The sequence below is a fragment of the Periophthalmus magnuspinnatus genome, chromosome 17 (genome assembly GCF_009829125.3).
Source record: "Periophthalmus magnuspinnatus isolate fPerMag1 chromosome 17, fPerMag1.2.pri, whole genome shotgun sequence".
Classification (NCBI taxonomy): domain Eukaryota; kingdom Metazoa; phylum Chordata; class Actinopteri; order Gobiiformes; family Gobiidae; genus Periophthalmus; species Periophthalmus magnuspinnatus.
The window spans coordinates 21,310,782-21,328,052 of NC_047142.1; the positions used below are offsets into that span (position 1 = coordinate 21,310,782).

General features: G+C 37.2%; 1 protein-coding gene across 1 annotated transcript in view; it reads right to left on the bottom strand.

The window, feature by feature from the left end:
• Nucleotides 1-7,943: 7,943 nt before the first annotated feature.
• The window catches only part of mmp16b (matrix metallopeptidase 16b (membrane-inserted)), a 31,199-nt gene continuing 21,871 nt past the window's right edge, over nucleotides 7,944-17,271 (bottom strand). Inside the window, exons 8-10 of the mRNA XM_033983097.2 lie at nucleotides 16,246-16,396; nucleotides 13,074-13,189; nucleotides 7,944-11,170 (exon numbers count right to left, since the gene is read on the bottom strand). Of these exons, the coding sequence (XP_033838988.1) occupies nucleotides 10,809-11,170; nucleotides 13,074-13,189; nucleotides 16,246-16,396 (629 nt within the window). The 3' untranslated portion in view covers nucleotides 7,944-10,808. The remainder of the gene's footprint in view (nucleotides 11,171-13,073; nucleotides 13,190-16,245; nucleotides 16,397-17,271) is intronic.

The window sequence follows — 17,271 nt, forward strand, 5'->3', positions numbered from 1 at the left end:
CAGAAGCTTCATGAGCGTCACGCTTACTGACAAGACAAAGAGTGTATTTACAGGCACCATGCATAAAGCATTACACCATTGGCCATCACAGACAGATGACAGCAAACATCAGCTTCAATACTTATAAAATAAAAAAAATAAGTACGCATATAGATCACAATCACTCTTAACTACTGCACTGTGTAAGATTAAACTCTGGCACCATAGTCATTATTCAACACATAAGATTTCATGAGGAACCAGACAGGATTGACTGGAGATTAATGAAGCCAAAATAATCCTCATAATTCTAAATACTGTGAAATGAGGTTAAAGGTTTGCATTTTTTTTTCTTTTTGTTGATCATATCCTGTAAAGTTATCACACCACATCACATCAATTAAGTATACGTTATTTCAACAATACTTGATTTGATCTGATCCATGCTTTAATCCAGCTTCTTCAGGATTATCATCACCAGTGATCTGACCTGGTTTTAGTAAAGGCTCTCAGTGCATTATTCTCTGGATACATTGATCTTTTGATCTACATGAAATTATATCTCCACTCAAATATAATGTAGTTTATGAGTCTGGAACTGCATCAAATACATTGATACATGGATATACTGAGTGACATCGAATTACAACAATATATATGGCTGGAAATCTGGAAATCACATTGTATGATTTTTTAAATAATTTATTTGTAGGTTACTGCTGCAAATAAGTAATTGAACACCTGTCTATCAGCTAGAATTCTGACCCTCAAAGACCTGTTATTCCACCGCATAAAGACACCTGTCCACCCCATACAATCAGTAAGACTCCAACAATGCTGGAAAGGGCTACGGGGCAATTGCCAAGCAGCTTGGTGAAAAAAGGTCCACTGTTGGAGCAATTATTAGAAAATGGAAGAAGCTAAACAAGACTGTCAATCTCCCTCAGACTGGGGCTCCATGCAAGATCTCACCTCATGGGGTCTCAATGATCCTAAGAAAGGTGAGGAATCAACCCAGAGCTACATGGGAGGAGCTGGTCAATGACCTGGAAAGAGCTGGGACCGCCGTTTCCAAGGTTACTGTTAGTAATGTACTAAGCCGTCATGGTTTAAAAAACATGCATGGCACGGAAGGTTCCCCTGCTTAAACCAGCACATGTCCAACATGCCTTTATTAGTCCCACAGTGGGGGAATTCCAGTATTGCACCACACAGTTCAAGAACAGCAGGAAAATGGTAACATGCAATAAAACAAGATAATAGATAAATAGCTTAAAATAATTTAAAAATAGACTTAAAAATAAACTAAAAATAGACTCTAATAAAAAACAGACTTATGTACAATAAGAGTGACAGTGTAGTGCAGCATATGAACAGAATAAATCACAGTAAAGTGACTTCAGTAGATTTACATGGTATTCAGAATTGCACATGGGTGTAGTTGAATGACACATGTTCAGTGTTAACAGTGTTCATTGTACATTCCACTCGCCATGTTTGGAGGAAGAAGAATGATGTGTACCATCCAAAGAACACCATCCCTACTGTGAAGCATGGGGGAGGAAACATCATGCTTTGGGGGTGTTTTTCTGCACATGGGACAGGACAACTGCACTGTATTAAGGAGAGGATGACAGGGGTCATGTATTACGAGATTTTGGGGAACAACCTCCTTCCCTCAGTTAGAGCATTGAAGATGGGTCGTGGCTGGGTCTTCCAACATGACAATGACCCGAAGCACACGGCCAGGATAACCAAGGAGTGGCTCCGTAAGAAGCATATCAAGGTTCTGGAGTGGCCTAGCCAGTCTCCAGACCTAAACCCAATAGAAAATCTTTTGAGGGAGCTCAAACTCCGTGTTTCTCAGTGACAGCCCAGAATCCTGACGGATCTAGAGAAGATCTGTGTGGAGGAGTGGGTCAAAATCCCTTCTGCAGTGTGTGCAAACCTGGTGAAAAACTACAGGAAACATTTCACCTCTGCAATTGCAAACAAAGGCTACTGTACCAAATATTAACATTGATTTTCTCAGGTGTTCAAATACGTATTTGCAGCAGTAACATACAAATAAATTATTTTTAAAAAATCATACAATGTGATTTCCAGATTTTTTTTTGATTATGTCTCTCACAGTGGACATGCACCTAAGATGAAAATTTCAGACTCCTCCATGATTTCTAAGTGGGAGAACCTGCAAAATCACAGGGTGTTCAAATACTTATTTGCCTCACTGTATCTCTCCCAGCTCCTATTTGAATTCTATGGTTAGCTGTAAGATTCTGTGCAGTACTCAGCCCACAAGTCTACGCCATCCATGCTCCCACACGACAGTTCCCCTTAAATATACAAAAACATGATGCAAAACTGTACACCACAACTTGACAAACCTGATGTCATGTTCAGCAGTTTCATTTGCAGGATGCACACTGATTGTGTTGCGATAGTTCTCTGAAGGGGGAGTGACTTAACTGAGGGAGCAAAGAGAGGAGAGATGCCAAAAAATAAAGTGAAACTTGCATTGTTTTAGGCAAATGTAACATTTTCCAAACAATAAATAATTAGTCATAGTTTTTGGCCCACAGAAACAAAGCAAAAGTGTTAGCAGTCACCTCCAGCCTTTCATTCTCAAAAACCTTCAAATCAGGCTAGAAATCTAGGGGCAATAATGGACTCAGACTTGAACTTTAACAGCCACATGAAATCAATAACATCTGCAACTTTTTACCATCTAAAAACATTGCAAAAATCTAAGATATACTGTCAAAACCAGACTTAAAGAGACTTATCCATGCATTTGTCTCCAGTAGGTTAGACTACTGTAACAGCCTGCTCACTGGCCTCTCCAAACGAGCTTTAACACAGCTGCAGTACATCATAAGTCCTGTGCTCAGGTCTCTGCACTGGCTTCCTGTGGCTCAGAAAATAAAAAGGAGACTTTATAGCAGCTCTGCTTGTGTACAAGTTTCTCCATGGACTAGCACCAAAGTACATCTCCGACATGTTAGTGATCATTTATGATTATTTATATTGATTTGTTATATTGTGATTTTAATGTCTTTTTTATTTTGTAAAGCACTTTGAATTACTTTGTATACAAATTGTGCTATATAAATAAACTTTCCCTGCCTAAAACTGTGTCATGGAGTATACTGGTGTATCCCACTTTAGTCTCCTTTAAATGCACATCATTAAGATTAGATATGGCCATTGTTGAGCTAAGACACCTCACTCCATTCACATGTTACAGATTTAATTGTACATGAGTCATATGTAACCCACAGGCTACTCTTTACATCAGCAAATGGCATGCTAATTGGTGTACTTCGCTTATTGTAGGATACAAAGCCTCTGAAATGTAGGTCCGGACACTCGAGGCCCGTAGCTGTTTGTCATGTGAAATACAAAGTTCCCATTCCTGTCAGCTCTTTAAAAGCCTCGATATTTCACAGAAGTCATTTGTGTTTCTTAAGTCTCCAACAGTGAATACACTTACTTGCTTACATCTGCTGCATTACTCCTGCCTTTGCTGCTGGTGGATTTGTTATCAGAGGATGTAACCTGCAGAGTTATGTAGTAAATAGAAATAATTATAATAGTTTTTTCTTTGTTCTACTTGTGGTGTTATATAGTATGTTGTATGCGTTTTGTCCTCACAGGATTTTTAAGAACCTTGCAGTAAAACAACTCATGCTCTTGTGCATCAGGTCAAATCCCGGAGCTCAGAAAAGTGTTTGGATGACCAGGAAAAGTGCATGTATGAGGTGCAATAATTGGTGCCTCTAAAGCACATGTGTGGCCCGAGGGCCAAATGTGGCCCTCCACATCATTTTATGTGTAAAAAGGTATGATGGTCTTATAATGTTGTTTTATCAGGAGATACACAGGTACACACAGTCATATTTTTACATCTTTGCAAAGGCATATGTAATATTTGTAACTTGAATAAGTAATAAATACAGAAATGGTTAATAAACAAGTGCCTGACCCTTTGATTGCAGACATTTTGCTGATTTGGCCCTCGATGAAAATGTGTTTGACACCCCTGTTCTAAAGGCACAACACAAGGACACTACATAAAATACAAAAGTAATTGATGCTAACTATTAACCTGGACGCCTCCCTAGGGAGGTGTTCTGGGCATGTCCCACTGGGAGGAGGCCCTGGGGAAGACCCAGGACACGCTGGAGGGACTATGTCTCTCGGCTGGCCTGGGAACGCCTTGGGGTCCCACCGGAGGAGCTGGAGGACGTGTCTGGGGTGTGGGAAGTTTGGGAGTCCCTGCTTAGACTGCTGCCCCTGCGACCCGGCCCCGGATAAGCGGAAGAAAATGGATGGATGGATGGATATTAACAGAGCTAGTTCAAATGTAGAAAATAATCAAATAGTATTGATAAAATGTGTTTGTGTATTTATAGTTCTTGCTGTGATCAAACAACTTTAGACATCTAAGGGATTGTGAGAATTCAGTGGTTTCACTATAAGCAACATTCCTGTTTCACCAATTCATATAACACAAGTGTTAGTAATATCCCTGTTCTTTTTTATTTAAAGGGCCCATATTACACTGCTCTCTGATCTATGTTATAATGTTTCCTCATCACAAACGTCACCCATTTAGGCTGAGTTCTTCTCTCAAACAGAAAACACCCTGTTCCACCTTGTGGTATCATGTGGTAATACAGAAAATTCATACACCTTCACTAGAATCATTTGGGTAATTTAAAAACTGCAATTGGCCAATCTGTACTGAACAAAAAGTAAAAGGTAGCTGTTAACCTTACTGTTTCATGATATCACAAGGTGGAACAGAGCATTTTGAGCTTTTGAGAAGTAGACAGACTAATTATGCAAGATTACTCAAGCATATGTGAATGAAACAAAGCACAACTCCAGGTATGTTTTTGAGGAGATAACTACATTGTAACATGGCTCATAACAGCATAATATAGGACATTTTAATTTGTTGGGTTATTTTTCTTTCTTTCAGATAATTCAGTCAAGTGAATCAGAACTCGATGTCAGGCACACATCCAAGAGCACATGGAAACTTACAAAAATGTCTTTTCAGTTCACTCCTCCTGCTGTTGAACAGTTGTGCAAAATCATGGTAAAATAAAGAAATGCTGCTATGAACTCATTTTAAATGTTTAATGCTCATTTGTAATCATTTTGACTTTTCATTGTTATGCAGGCTTTTTCTGTAACCACACCTTAAAATGGCACTGGTCCTAATGACTTCTGTTTTTCCAGTATCTTTTTGAAGGTAAGGCTTTCCATTCATCCACACATTCTTCCTCTTATAAGTTGGCTCCAAGTATTTATTTTGATGTCTAATAGCGAGTGGACTCATCAAGGATCCAGGCTACAGAGAGATCAGTGAAAAAATGTGTCCTTCAAGAAAAACTGCCAAATGCATATAAAACAGAGTCAGCTGCTTTTTACAAGGGGATGATGATTACATGGGGATCCGTGCCATTTTTATTCCAAACTCTTTGTACAAAATTTTGTTGTATCGAACGGTCAAACTTTTCTGAATAAAACGTGTGCATTTCTTTGCTTTATTTTGTACTATTGGCACTGATAAGTACAGTATTACATTACCTTATTTCTCCATCATTGTGTAATTGGTGGAAAATGTTTGAGCAGGTTTTGATAAGGGATAAGTTATTATTATGTTCCTAACCTGGTGTTACATAAAACAAGGCAATGCAGATTGTTTTGTATGGGGTTGCATCGACAAGGTTCGTGAAGTGTGTTGCCCAAGCACACAACAACAGCCTGAACGGGTTGAAGCTGTGGTTTAACTCCATATTCCATGATCCATTCCAGCTCAGCATAATGTGATAACCTTTGATTGTGGTCACATGAGTCAAACCCTTAGGGAAAGACAGTATCTCAATTCTCAAAACTAACTGATGACTGCATCTCTAGCCCAGAAATGACTGTGATGACATTAAAGGCATTTTGAGAACCATGAAAAATGTGCCCTTGATCTTGGTCCTTTAAAAAGCTCCTAATTTTGAGCGTTTTGATTCATTTTGCTCCAAAGATGAAGACAGCAATTGTGCTCACTACCTCCGTGCTCCTTCTGCCACTGCTGTTGGCCGACTTTTCAACCCAGGGTTCTTCATGTAGAGCAATATGGTACAGTTTCATTTTTTTCTTTATGTGATTTTCAATGTTAAGGTCCATAGTATGTTTATATAATATCGAAATGTTGTTTTAGGCTTTTGAATGTTCCTTGTGTCGTACCAAAACGTGCTCTGGTGCAGCAGGTTGTGACTTGGAGCTCCAGCGAATGTGTCGATGAACAGCAGAAGTGCATGTATGAGGTAAAAATACATGAAAAAATATTTATTGGTGATTAGATTATCGTCTGAAAAGTAATATTGTACTTTTTATATACTGTACTGTAAACTGTGTAGTCTGTATAGTAGTGTGAAACATTTTGGATCAGTTTGGGAATATTGCCAAAGCTTTTTACTTTGGATTATAAAGGTTTCTCTTCTCTGCGGTTGCCAAAAATATAAACCCATATACTATAATTTGGGATCCATAAATGCTGAACTAATAGTTTTTATGTGTTTCTCTTCTAGCTAATTCAGTCCACCCCTTCATTTCTGGAGGTCATTCACACATCCCCGGACTTAAAAGTTTCTACGATGATGTATTTTGACTTTTACCCTCCAGAAAACCCGCAGTTCTGCAAAATCGCGGTAAATGCTGTTTTATGTATTGATCAATCATCAATATTTTCTGTGTGTTGGGTTTTGATGATACTATGAATGAACTGTTCCAATGAGGTATTTTTTCTTTCAATGCTATTTCCTCAGGCCTACTCTGTAACTTCACCCTCCAATGCCACCAATACAAATGAGTTCTGCCTCTTTCACAATCTCTTCCAAGGTAACAAGTTTAATCCACATTCATTGATTGATTGATACTTACATACTTTGTTATTTGTTATGTTATTAGCGAGCGGACTGACCAATGCTCCAGGATACAAAGAGATCACCAATGACAGCATGTGCCCTTCAATGTCTTCAGCCACATGTTACCAAGGAGACAAGAAGTAATAATATTTTATACTTTAATATACAACTATGCACAATGTTTTGACTCACACATTTTTCTAACTAATTATTATGGAATGTAGTAAGTAGTAGTAAGTTGCTTATGTACCTTTGCTAATTCACACTTTAAATATGAATCAGTTACTTTCACCATGTCATCATAATTTTGTAATTGTATCTACTGAAAAGAAAAGATTTTTTAATTCTTTGAAATTTAAATAAAGTTAATTATTGGAAAATGTGGAAAATGCCTCATCAACCATTATGAATGTTAAAGAACCCATATTGTGCTTAAGCCTGCTAGATAGGCTACAACACCCGCAGATGATTATGTTATAATTTGCTGATTTGAAATCACAATATTAATCTAAAACAACTTAATAAAACAAACAAGTCCACTTACTTCCACGTTAGAAAACTGCGGTGCCCAATGGGAGCTGACGTCACTGTAAACATCATCACAACAAAGAGTCGGCACCTTCAATGGATAGCTGCATATCATGCGAACAAGTGTCAGATTTTTTTTTTCATTTGTAACAAAATTACTACATAACATTGCTGAATTCTTCATGTATCAAATATATAACTAAGAAAATGAAATTGGAGCGTGAAGAAAGTACAGAGCAATAGGTGTATGGCATCATGGAAATAAGTGATTAAAGATTGTCCAAACATATATGAATCACTCCAAAAAACACCTTCAAGAGGATAAATGAGAAGAGGAAACAAATTTAACATGGTTAAAAGCTTTGCGAATAGGTCTGTTTTACGCAGAAATCATTTTTATTAAGGACTGTCTGATCTGTCTAATACATGTTTCTCGCTAATTTCTTAATTAATTTCTTAATTTTTCTCTAATTATATATGGGTCAAGGAAATAACATCACGACATTTGTCATTATGCACTTGGTTTATTTACAACACACAGCAAATTTCCATGTTTTTAAAATGAAAAACAACCCAAGCAAACTGTATTCACTCTGTATGTACATATGCAATACTTCATATACAGCATTTATAAGTACAAATCTTGTACTTTTTCAATCTATTACACCTAAGATCTTGACAAATGCTCTTATCCCACACACACTCTTGACATTTTCAATCGCTGTCTAATCAACCACATGTACTCTTTTTAATGACACTCCAAATTAGCCCTAATGCTTAGCAGCGCAGACGAAGAAATGGCCAAAAATGAACCCGTCAGAGAAGCCAGTGTTTCAAGTGACATGTTTCTACTATGAATGGCTGTCTTAATTTAATGATACGAAATCAGATACTCTTAAATAAAACTTGAATTTCTACAGCCTCACACCCTCACAATGATACAGCAGTTAACCCTTTCCAAAGACCACAAATTTGAACAACAACGTACAAAATCAGAAGCAACACACAAGCCACTGAGGTTTTCCCTATAGCAGCCATAACAGTGTAGAGATTGACCAAGCCTGGCCAGCCATACTAATGTTTCACAATATATAAAACAATATTGAGCTTGAATTCAAACTGACAAACAGCAAATTAGAAATGAGGCATGACATAAGATTGGCTGTTACAATTAGTTGGATGATATTTGCAATTGTTCTGAATGAAAATCCCCAACTCACTTTGATGCACAATTAATATATATGACTGGCCATGCTAAGCTCTACAAGGAATTTCATGATATGTATGGACTTGATGACGAAATAACGTTGCTTTAAATGGAAGATAATTATGGTAAGATAAAAAGAAATTGGATGATAAAGTGCCAAAAAGGTAATAATCACTGATGCTTTAGAATCTTTCAAGTAAACAAATAACAAAAGCAAAAAGCACCAATATTTACAAACTTAGTCTCCATTAACAGAAATATAATACCACTTTTCAGCTACAAAAGGCCATTACAGGACCAGATATGAAGTTTTAACATTGATCCATTTTTATTACATTTATATGTAAATGTAATCAATTAGTATAGTAGAGGAATTATTTGTGTAGAGTATTTCTTATTCAGAAAATGTGTTTTCGATTACTGTTGATGTTAGTTAAGTTTTAATTAGAAGTATTAGTCATTTTAGTAGAGCGTAAGTAAATTGATATATTTGATTTGACATAGACAGAGATTGTAGCACAGTTCCCTTTTTCAGTGAGTAATTGTGTTGCATATTAGATATACAGTAGCTCTGATATACAGTGGTAAGAAGTTGAAATGTTTGTGTCTCTATTACATTGTATGACCACAACGCAGTTAATGTCCGTCTTGTTATGTTGTAACCGTACAAAGTACAAAATGTTCTTAAAATCTAAACTTTATTGAGTAACACAGTTGGACATTGGTCTGTATATAAAGATGGACAAAGTGTTTGTTGTTATTGGTTTGGCTGGGAACAGGTTGTTAATCAGGAAGCACATGCTAAATTTAGAGCTGGGACAGAGCTCTTAAATGGGTCATGTATTCAAATCATGACAACATGTAACTGTTGGATTCACTGAAAACATTATTGCTCTGATACTAATGTTTGTCACACAAATCAAATCCTGCAGTGTGAATATATTCTTCTAGTTAATATTTACTTCATAGAAGGCTATAATAAGACAAAGTGTTAAGGACAGCAGTGTCCATCAGAGCCCACCTATCAATACTCATAGTATTCTGTTATTTCAACTGTCAAATAAAATAATAATAAACTTGAACATTAGTTGTGCTTTGCATCTTCATTCAATGGTTATTATACAGATTTGATGAAATTACATCAATTATGAATTCATATGAGGGAATTGTTATGTATAATCATGTTTAACAGTTCTATTTACTGTAACAGCAGCAATGGGCCATCCTAAACCCTACCACTAGGTGGCATCTATATTGAGAATTATTCAGACTATATCCATCTTCATATACACTGCGCATTGCAGACCAATAAGGAGACTAGCAACATAAAGTGTTGATCTGTTACTCAGATGGCCTGTGTCGATGTACTGTACAGGTTGTTGTGGAATTTTACAATTCCCACTTCCTCTGCATTAACAAAAGTAAACAGTCGGAGTGAAGATGGTAAATCCTTGTGGTGAACTCCCACAGAGCCTTCAGGAAGCGACCTGTGATTAAGGCGGTCTCATGTATTGCAAAGAGGTTTGTTGGCCCCTGTTCAGAGATACCCTGCCACAACAGTCATCGGTTCATAGGCTGCGCTAAAACTGTTTCCTATCTTGCTAATTACACAGCAGATGGGAAGATATGAATAGAAATGGCAAAGAAAACCTTGACGCCACCATCTTACAGCCAACATTAGAGAGAAATCACTGAAGTAATGTTGGGTGTTAATCCTCTTTGGAAGAAAAGTCTATTTGGTTTGTGTTTTAGCCTTCCATACAATGAATCATTTTGTACATGGACTCCAAATAAACAAACACATGTTAGGGCGCTTAGAAGATGAATGTAGTACCCTATGTCTAATTGTCCACTGGCTTGCGCTAGTGGCTTGTTAAGTGGCGTGCAGAGACGAGGACAGACAAAAGTCCCACTCAACAATGTCTCTTTTTCAAGTCCATTTGAGAGACAAGTCAAAGCAGATACATATTTATAAGTTGTAGGACACAGGAGACACAGCTCCATTGCTGTCTTCACTTGAGTTCTGCTGCTTCTTACATATTATGAGTTTGGGCTAAATCTGCCCACACTGCAACTCTTATGGACTACTGTCATTACCAAGGCTTAGAGCAATAACTCGCCTTTTATCAGCATTTTACACCCGTCTCCATGGGGTTAGTCCTTCAGACCCACTCCTGCATGGAGCGCTTGCAGTACAGTATGTGGCGCTGCGTGCTCTTCCTCCTGAACTGAAACACTGTGTAGAGGAGGACCATCATGCAAAGTGCCAGGACACAGGGGATTGCTATGGCCACTGCCTTCTCTGTGCCTCCCGTGCTGTCCAGTTTAATGACCACGTCTGCGTCTCCGTTGTCGTAATGACGCTCTTCAGCCACTGGGGGGCTCCAGTCCCAATCGGGGTCTGCTGGGAGACCGTCACAGCCCATGAAGTCCCTCAGAATAGAACGGGGATATCCGGGCTCAACACGTAGAAGAAGGTTGTTGAACTTCCAGTACTCTTTACCTTTGTAAAAATAGGTGAAGCCTGGAAAAAATAAAATATAACACTCATAATTAATTTTTTATAAATGTCACATTCTTTTAAAGGTTAAAACAACATAATAAAATATGCATTTTAATGTACAATGATTTTTAAAATTACATTTTTAGGTCAGAGGCATTTCCTGGCAGAGGATTAATAATTTTTGGATGTTAAACTTTGCATATTATTAAATGGGCCATTTCATATGCTCAGTGTAAAACCTAAATTAGATTTTGAGGATAAGGTTCCTGCTGGTGAGGTAATATTAGGTAATAAATGACTCTGGGTTAGTTCTGGGTCATATTTTATATGGAGAATGTATTGCCTTTTCAATAGAAAGAAAATAGTTCATGTCTGTGCTGATAGAGAGTCCCAGAAATCCAGCAAGTTCTGGAGGACAGTAAGATCCCTCTTAAAGGTGGGACAGCCAAAAATGTAAATAATTTCAAGTCAAATTACCTTGTCTGACAAATGTTTTTAAAAAGTTAGTTGCAAATGAAGTTACAATTTACTTAAATGAAGGCTCCATTTTGAAGTCTTATCAGTCGGGTTTCAGAAAAGGGTATTTTACTGTCACTGCAACCACATTTTCACAGCTCTTGATGGCAAACAACAACATTGTGTAGCACTGTTAATTGATTTAACTAAAACGTTTCAGTAAATCATAAAATCCTCTTGAAGCACATTGGATTCGACAATGCTACATGTAATTGGTTCCAAAATAATCTTTCAAACAGAACCCAGGCAGGAGTGGCCAATGGGTTTGAATCAGATATTTAAATTTAGGCAAAGGAGAATTTTAATTTCAATTTCATCGGTTGCTATGTAAAAGACAGCCTCATACATTTATATGCAGATTATGCTATTTTGTATGCAAGTGGTCCCTCTAAATAGTACATTAAAAGAGTATAAAAATCTTGGGTTTTGGCTTGACAAAAACGTATCCTTATCCCGTAACTACTTATCTCAAAATTCTGTAACAGTTTAAAATCCAAATTATCCTTTTATTATAGCAACAAATCTTTTAACCCCGTTGACTTATAGAAAATAAATCGTCCATTGTAGATTCTGGAGATATAATAAACATGCAGACTTCAGCCTCTACTTTGAAACCTTTAGATTCACTCTTTCACTCAGCCCTTTGTTTCATAACATGATGAACGTGATGAATTTGAAACCCATCACTGTTCACAAAGTAGGCTGACCATCGCTTTTGTCAGAAGAAAACAACACTGTATAAAACGTATTTATAAGGGACTACTTGATAAACTGCCTGAATATCTTACTTCCTTGTTGAACTTTGATACGGAAACTTTTAATACAAGGTCTCATGATTGTGTAAGACTAAAAGTTGGCCACACCAGAAGTGAAATGGGAAAAAAAAAGGTTTTGTCTATTTTACTTCCCAAAAATGGAATAAATTTCAAGGACATGCAAAAACTGGATACACTGGTGCCCCAAATGCACTTTAAAAAACTGTGATAAACATTAATAATCACTCCTGCACCTGTTTTTAATGTTTTAAATGGATCTATGTAGTTATTTTTCTTTTGTCTGTTTTTGTTTTATTGTTCTGTATTTTAACAGGGCGCTCATGAAAAAGAGATTCTGAGTACTCTCACTGGGCTCTCCCTGTATAAATATAATGAAAGAAAATGAAATGAAATACGTTCAGTTATTAGCTTAATAGCGTGAGACCGAGAACACCCGCTAATCACCAGTTAATCACAAGGCTGACTTTTATAGACAGAGCAGCTATTCACATTATCATTCATTTGCAATGGCAAGTTTCACAGGGAAATTTTGACATGCTTTTCGGCAAGTATGAGCAGAAAAGTGGCAATAATTATTCAAATTTACCCTAACAGACCACCAGCAGAAGCACCATATAGTAAAGGCTACATACCATTGGCCTTGTCCACAAAAGCTCCCTGTGGAGAGTCCGGGATGCCCTTCCAGATGGTGATGGGTTTTGGGTAACCCGGGTCCATTGTCCTCATTTCCTCATTGTACCTCCAGTATCTAGACCACATAATCACAATCAGAACACAGCATATAGACAATGATAGCACTGTATTCACCTGATTTTTCTGCTTTGGACAATTTACCAATCCTGTTTCGCTTCATACATTATTTATTGTGGATCTAATTTTAATACATCTAGGACACCACTGTGCACTACCTGATTTTCACACTGCGAAGGAAGGAAGTAGGTATTTAAATCCGCCCAACTCCTTTCTCGCTCTCACAAACCCTTTGGCAAATCATTAATATCCACATGCATTAATCTTCTTGCACAAATTTGGTCAGCTTTTTCTAACAGCTTTTTCTAGACGGTGAAGTAACACTGTGGTTACCCGTCCAAGAGCACCCAATCGGACTGCTGCTTTCAACATTTACTTCCTGATTGAAAAGAAATAAAATTCTCTATTATTCTTTATTATTAGCAGTAGACAGTCCACGGTGGTCACATTTTGTCAGAAAGTGCTGCTTACAGTATCCACGGGTTTGAAAATGATGAAAAATGGGGATCATTGCAATAGAAAAATGATAATTCAAAAGAAACTATTATATATTTTGAATGGTGAAAAGTCAAGTTGTCACCTACAAACAACAAGTTGAAACCCATGAATACAATTTGGAGAAAATAATAAAATTTACACATTTATTTAAAAAAAAAGGCTGGTACTCAACATTAAATTTAACTCCAAAATCAAGCTTCTCTGTCAAAACATGATTGACTTCCCATCAAATCAAATTAGCTTTATAGTTCTGTCCCTGATCCCAACTCAGACGTGTGAAGTGACGAGAACGTGACAAAGGTGTAAACACAAATCCTAGCTGGGTGCATATATTTAGCTGATGACAATGTGGTGAGTCAGAGCTTACGCACAAGTATCATCAGGACTGCTCCTAATTAAGACGACATACAGAGGCACATTACAACTGTCAGGGGCAAACATCCGACAGTAATCACCTTCTTATCAATCACTATTAGCACCTCGTCAATGCCCAGCTGTTCCACATGCCCCATGATTCCTGGTTTGTTAACTGAATCAGACGCTATGGTATAAAATGTTATATGCGTGGGTGGGCAGTGGTAGAGCAGTTGCGAAGGTTTGGTTTAATTTGTCTTCAACAGTATCGTCACTGTTTTTGTCTGCTGTATATATGGGAAAAAATGTTCTAAGATGCTTTGCAAAGTTGTAGTTAATTCTCCACATCTTTCCAGTGTGTGACTGTGTAATGACGTAGTGCACATGATGCTTGTAAAATCGGTTATGCTCCATGGACTATCAAATTAAACTTAATTTATAAAGCGCTTTTCATACGCAGCATGTCTCCTCAAGTGCAGAGACCTCTATAGTGGATTCTCGTCTTAAGAGACATTTTATCTTATTTTAAATTTGACTGATTTGTACTGTTTGACTAGTAACAGTAGCATTTATTCCTTCTTTTGTTTATTATTGTAAGTGTCCCTGTGCAGCACTTTGGAAACTACCTGTTTGAATATGTGCTACAGTATATAAATAAAGTGGATTGAAAAGACAGTTAAAACTATTTCCTCACACCCACCAACAATCAGATTTTGCTTTGCATAGACAATTAATACAACATAATATCTGATTAACTAGTTTTTACTCTTATCTTAAAATCAGCACACAGACATGCAACCTGATGCCTCTTTCCACCAGAACCACAAAACTGTTATGAACTGATTGCCCTGATTGGCTGGAGTTACATGCACGCATATATGTTTTGTGTTGGACATGATTTGCCGCAGCAGGTTGAGAGATGACAGAATCATGACAAAGCATTTTGTCAGCTCCGGAGGGCCCCGTGACCTCCAAGGATATGATTTATAATGACGGCTGAACAAACATGTGAGTCAGACTGGGACCAGGACCAAACTTAGAGACCCACGCTGCAGACAGGAACTAAATTAGATATTGAACAAGTCACATGCATCACCATCAACGTCATCTTGTTTTGAAAGTAATAACTTCATCATATGGACAGCTAAAGGTGGCTGTAACATTTGGGTTGTTTTGGTTTGAGTCCAGAAAGCCGCAGTTGTCAGCTGCTGAAGACGCTGTTGGTGTTTTTGAATAAACATGTGACAGCTTAGAGAACAGCCAGGATGTACGCCCTGCCAAACCTATGAGGCACTGATACTAAACTATTCATGCATCGGACAAACACAGTGCACAGAACTTATGCAACATCCTGTTTAACATTTAAAGAATCAATATTTGTCATTTTAAACTTTTCTTACAAATAAAAAGAAACTAGCTAGCTGTTACTTATAGTTAATTAGTCTAGAAAAGTCATGTTTACTTTCAATTTCTTTTTAAAGGTCCTATGTTAAGTCGTGTTCTAATGCTGGTACCTCATCTACAACATACCTCATTCACACATGTTTGAGTAACCCTTTAATATTACTCTTTCTACATCTTCAAACTTCAAAATGCTCCGTTCCACCTTGTGATGTAATGAAGCATTAGCTTTCAAGTTAACTTCTTGTATTACCACATGACATCACAAGGTGGAACAGAGTGTTTTCTGTTTGAGAGAATAACTCAGCCTAAATATGCAGGGTTTGTGTGTTAAACAAATTACAACTCTGGGTATGTTTGTGATGAAGAAACAACATTATAACTGAGCAGAGTACTGTATGTAATATGGACTCTTTAAAAAGTTGGATTCTGTTCAAATGTCGCATAGTAAAGCAGCATTAATGTCTGAAAGAAGAAATATAAACTGATACACATATACAACAATCCCGTGTTTGTAGAGGTATAAACTACAGGCACAGCAAGATTTTTCTACTTCTTTGCAGAGCATATTTTATTATCTAAATAATTTCAGCCTTTGTGATTTGATAATTGTGGCAACTCAGATGTGTTGCCCCAATACAGATATAATGGCATATTGTGTGTCTTAGGAAATGATAATACCACCTCATATGAAAAAACAGACAAACACTTATTCATTGGCCACCATATTGAAATACAGAGCCTCTACCACTTTCTCTCAGTCATGTCGCAGTGTCAGACCCAATCCATCTCCTCACTCACCTGTCGCCTTTGAAGAAGTAGGTTTTGGCCGCGTCCTCCCACCAGACAGCTGTCTCGATGTTCTGGGCGGGCATGCCACTCCCAAACAGTGAGATGTCCTTAGGATACGAGGGCTGCAGTGTCGTGTCCTTAAACACCCAGAAACGGTTTCCTAAAATAGACATGCACCAAGTTAAAGAAGACTTTGAATAGTAGCTTAAATCTGACATAGAATAGATGTTATCTTTTAATGAATTACTTCTTTCACTTAATTCTCAGGGTTAGATCTTGTTATCTCTTTCTCTTATTCAGTAATTCTTAAGCGTTTTATAGCATCGCAAAAAATGTCGTTCTGTTTTTTTTCTTCTTGATCTCATCTTTTATTTTATTTTATTTTTTCTTATTAAAAACAAATTAATGGTTTTCTATTTAAATTTTCTGAACATAAACAATACATAGTCAAATTTCTCCCTCAAAACCTTTTGTCTCTGATCATTGGCAATTAGAAATGACTGAACTGAACTGAACAATCCCTATTAAAATCTAATTAATTGCACAGGATTACCACAGAAGGAATTTGTTTTTCAACTGTCAAGTGTTATTACCACCTACATTATAACAACCCAGATCCAAGAGACAAATGGATAAGGAAGTACTGGATGATTATGTACAACTGCGTCCGAGGTGTATCACAATCGCAATAAAACTAAACATTGAATACATTTTAAATATTAAAATTAGACTGTCAAGAAGAACTAAAGACATACTAAATCCTGTATACTAGAAGAAAATCTGATTCAACTCAACATCTAAGCCTCCAGGGATCCCAGTAGTATCTCACTAGGTTTACCACCAGCTGTGCCTATACATCACAATTTAACCACGCAGTTCTTGATATGTGCGTAGTAAATAAAAATATATGCTGTTTCATCTGTAACATACCTCCAGTGGGACTAATTATTTTATTGTAGTGCTGTGGATATTAATTCAGTTTGATCAAAAATGCCAAAAGCCCAAACAAGATAGCTGCACTAAATAGCTAGTCCT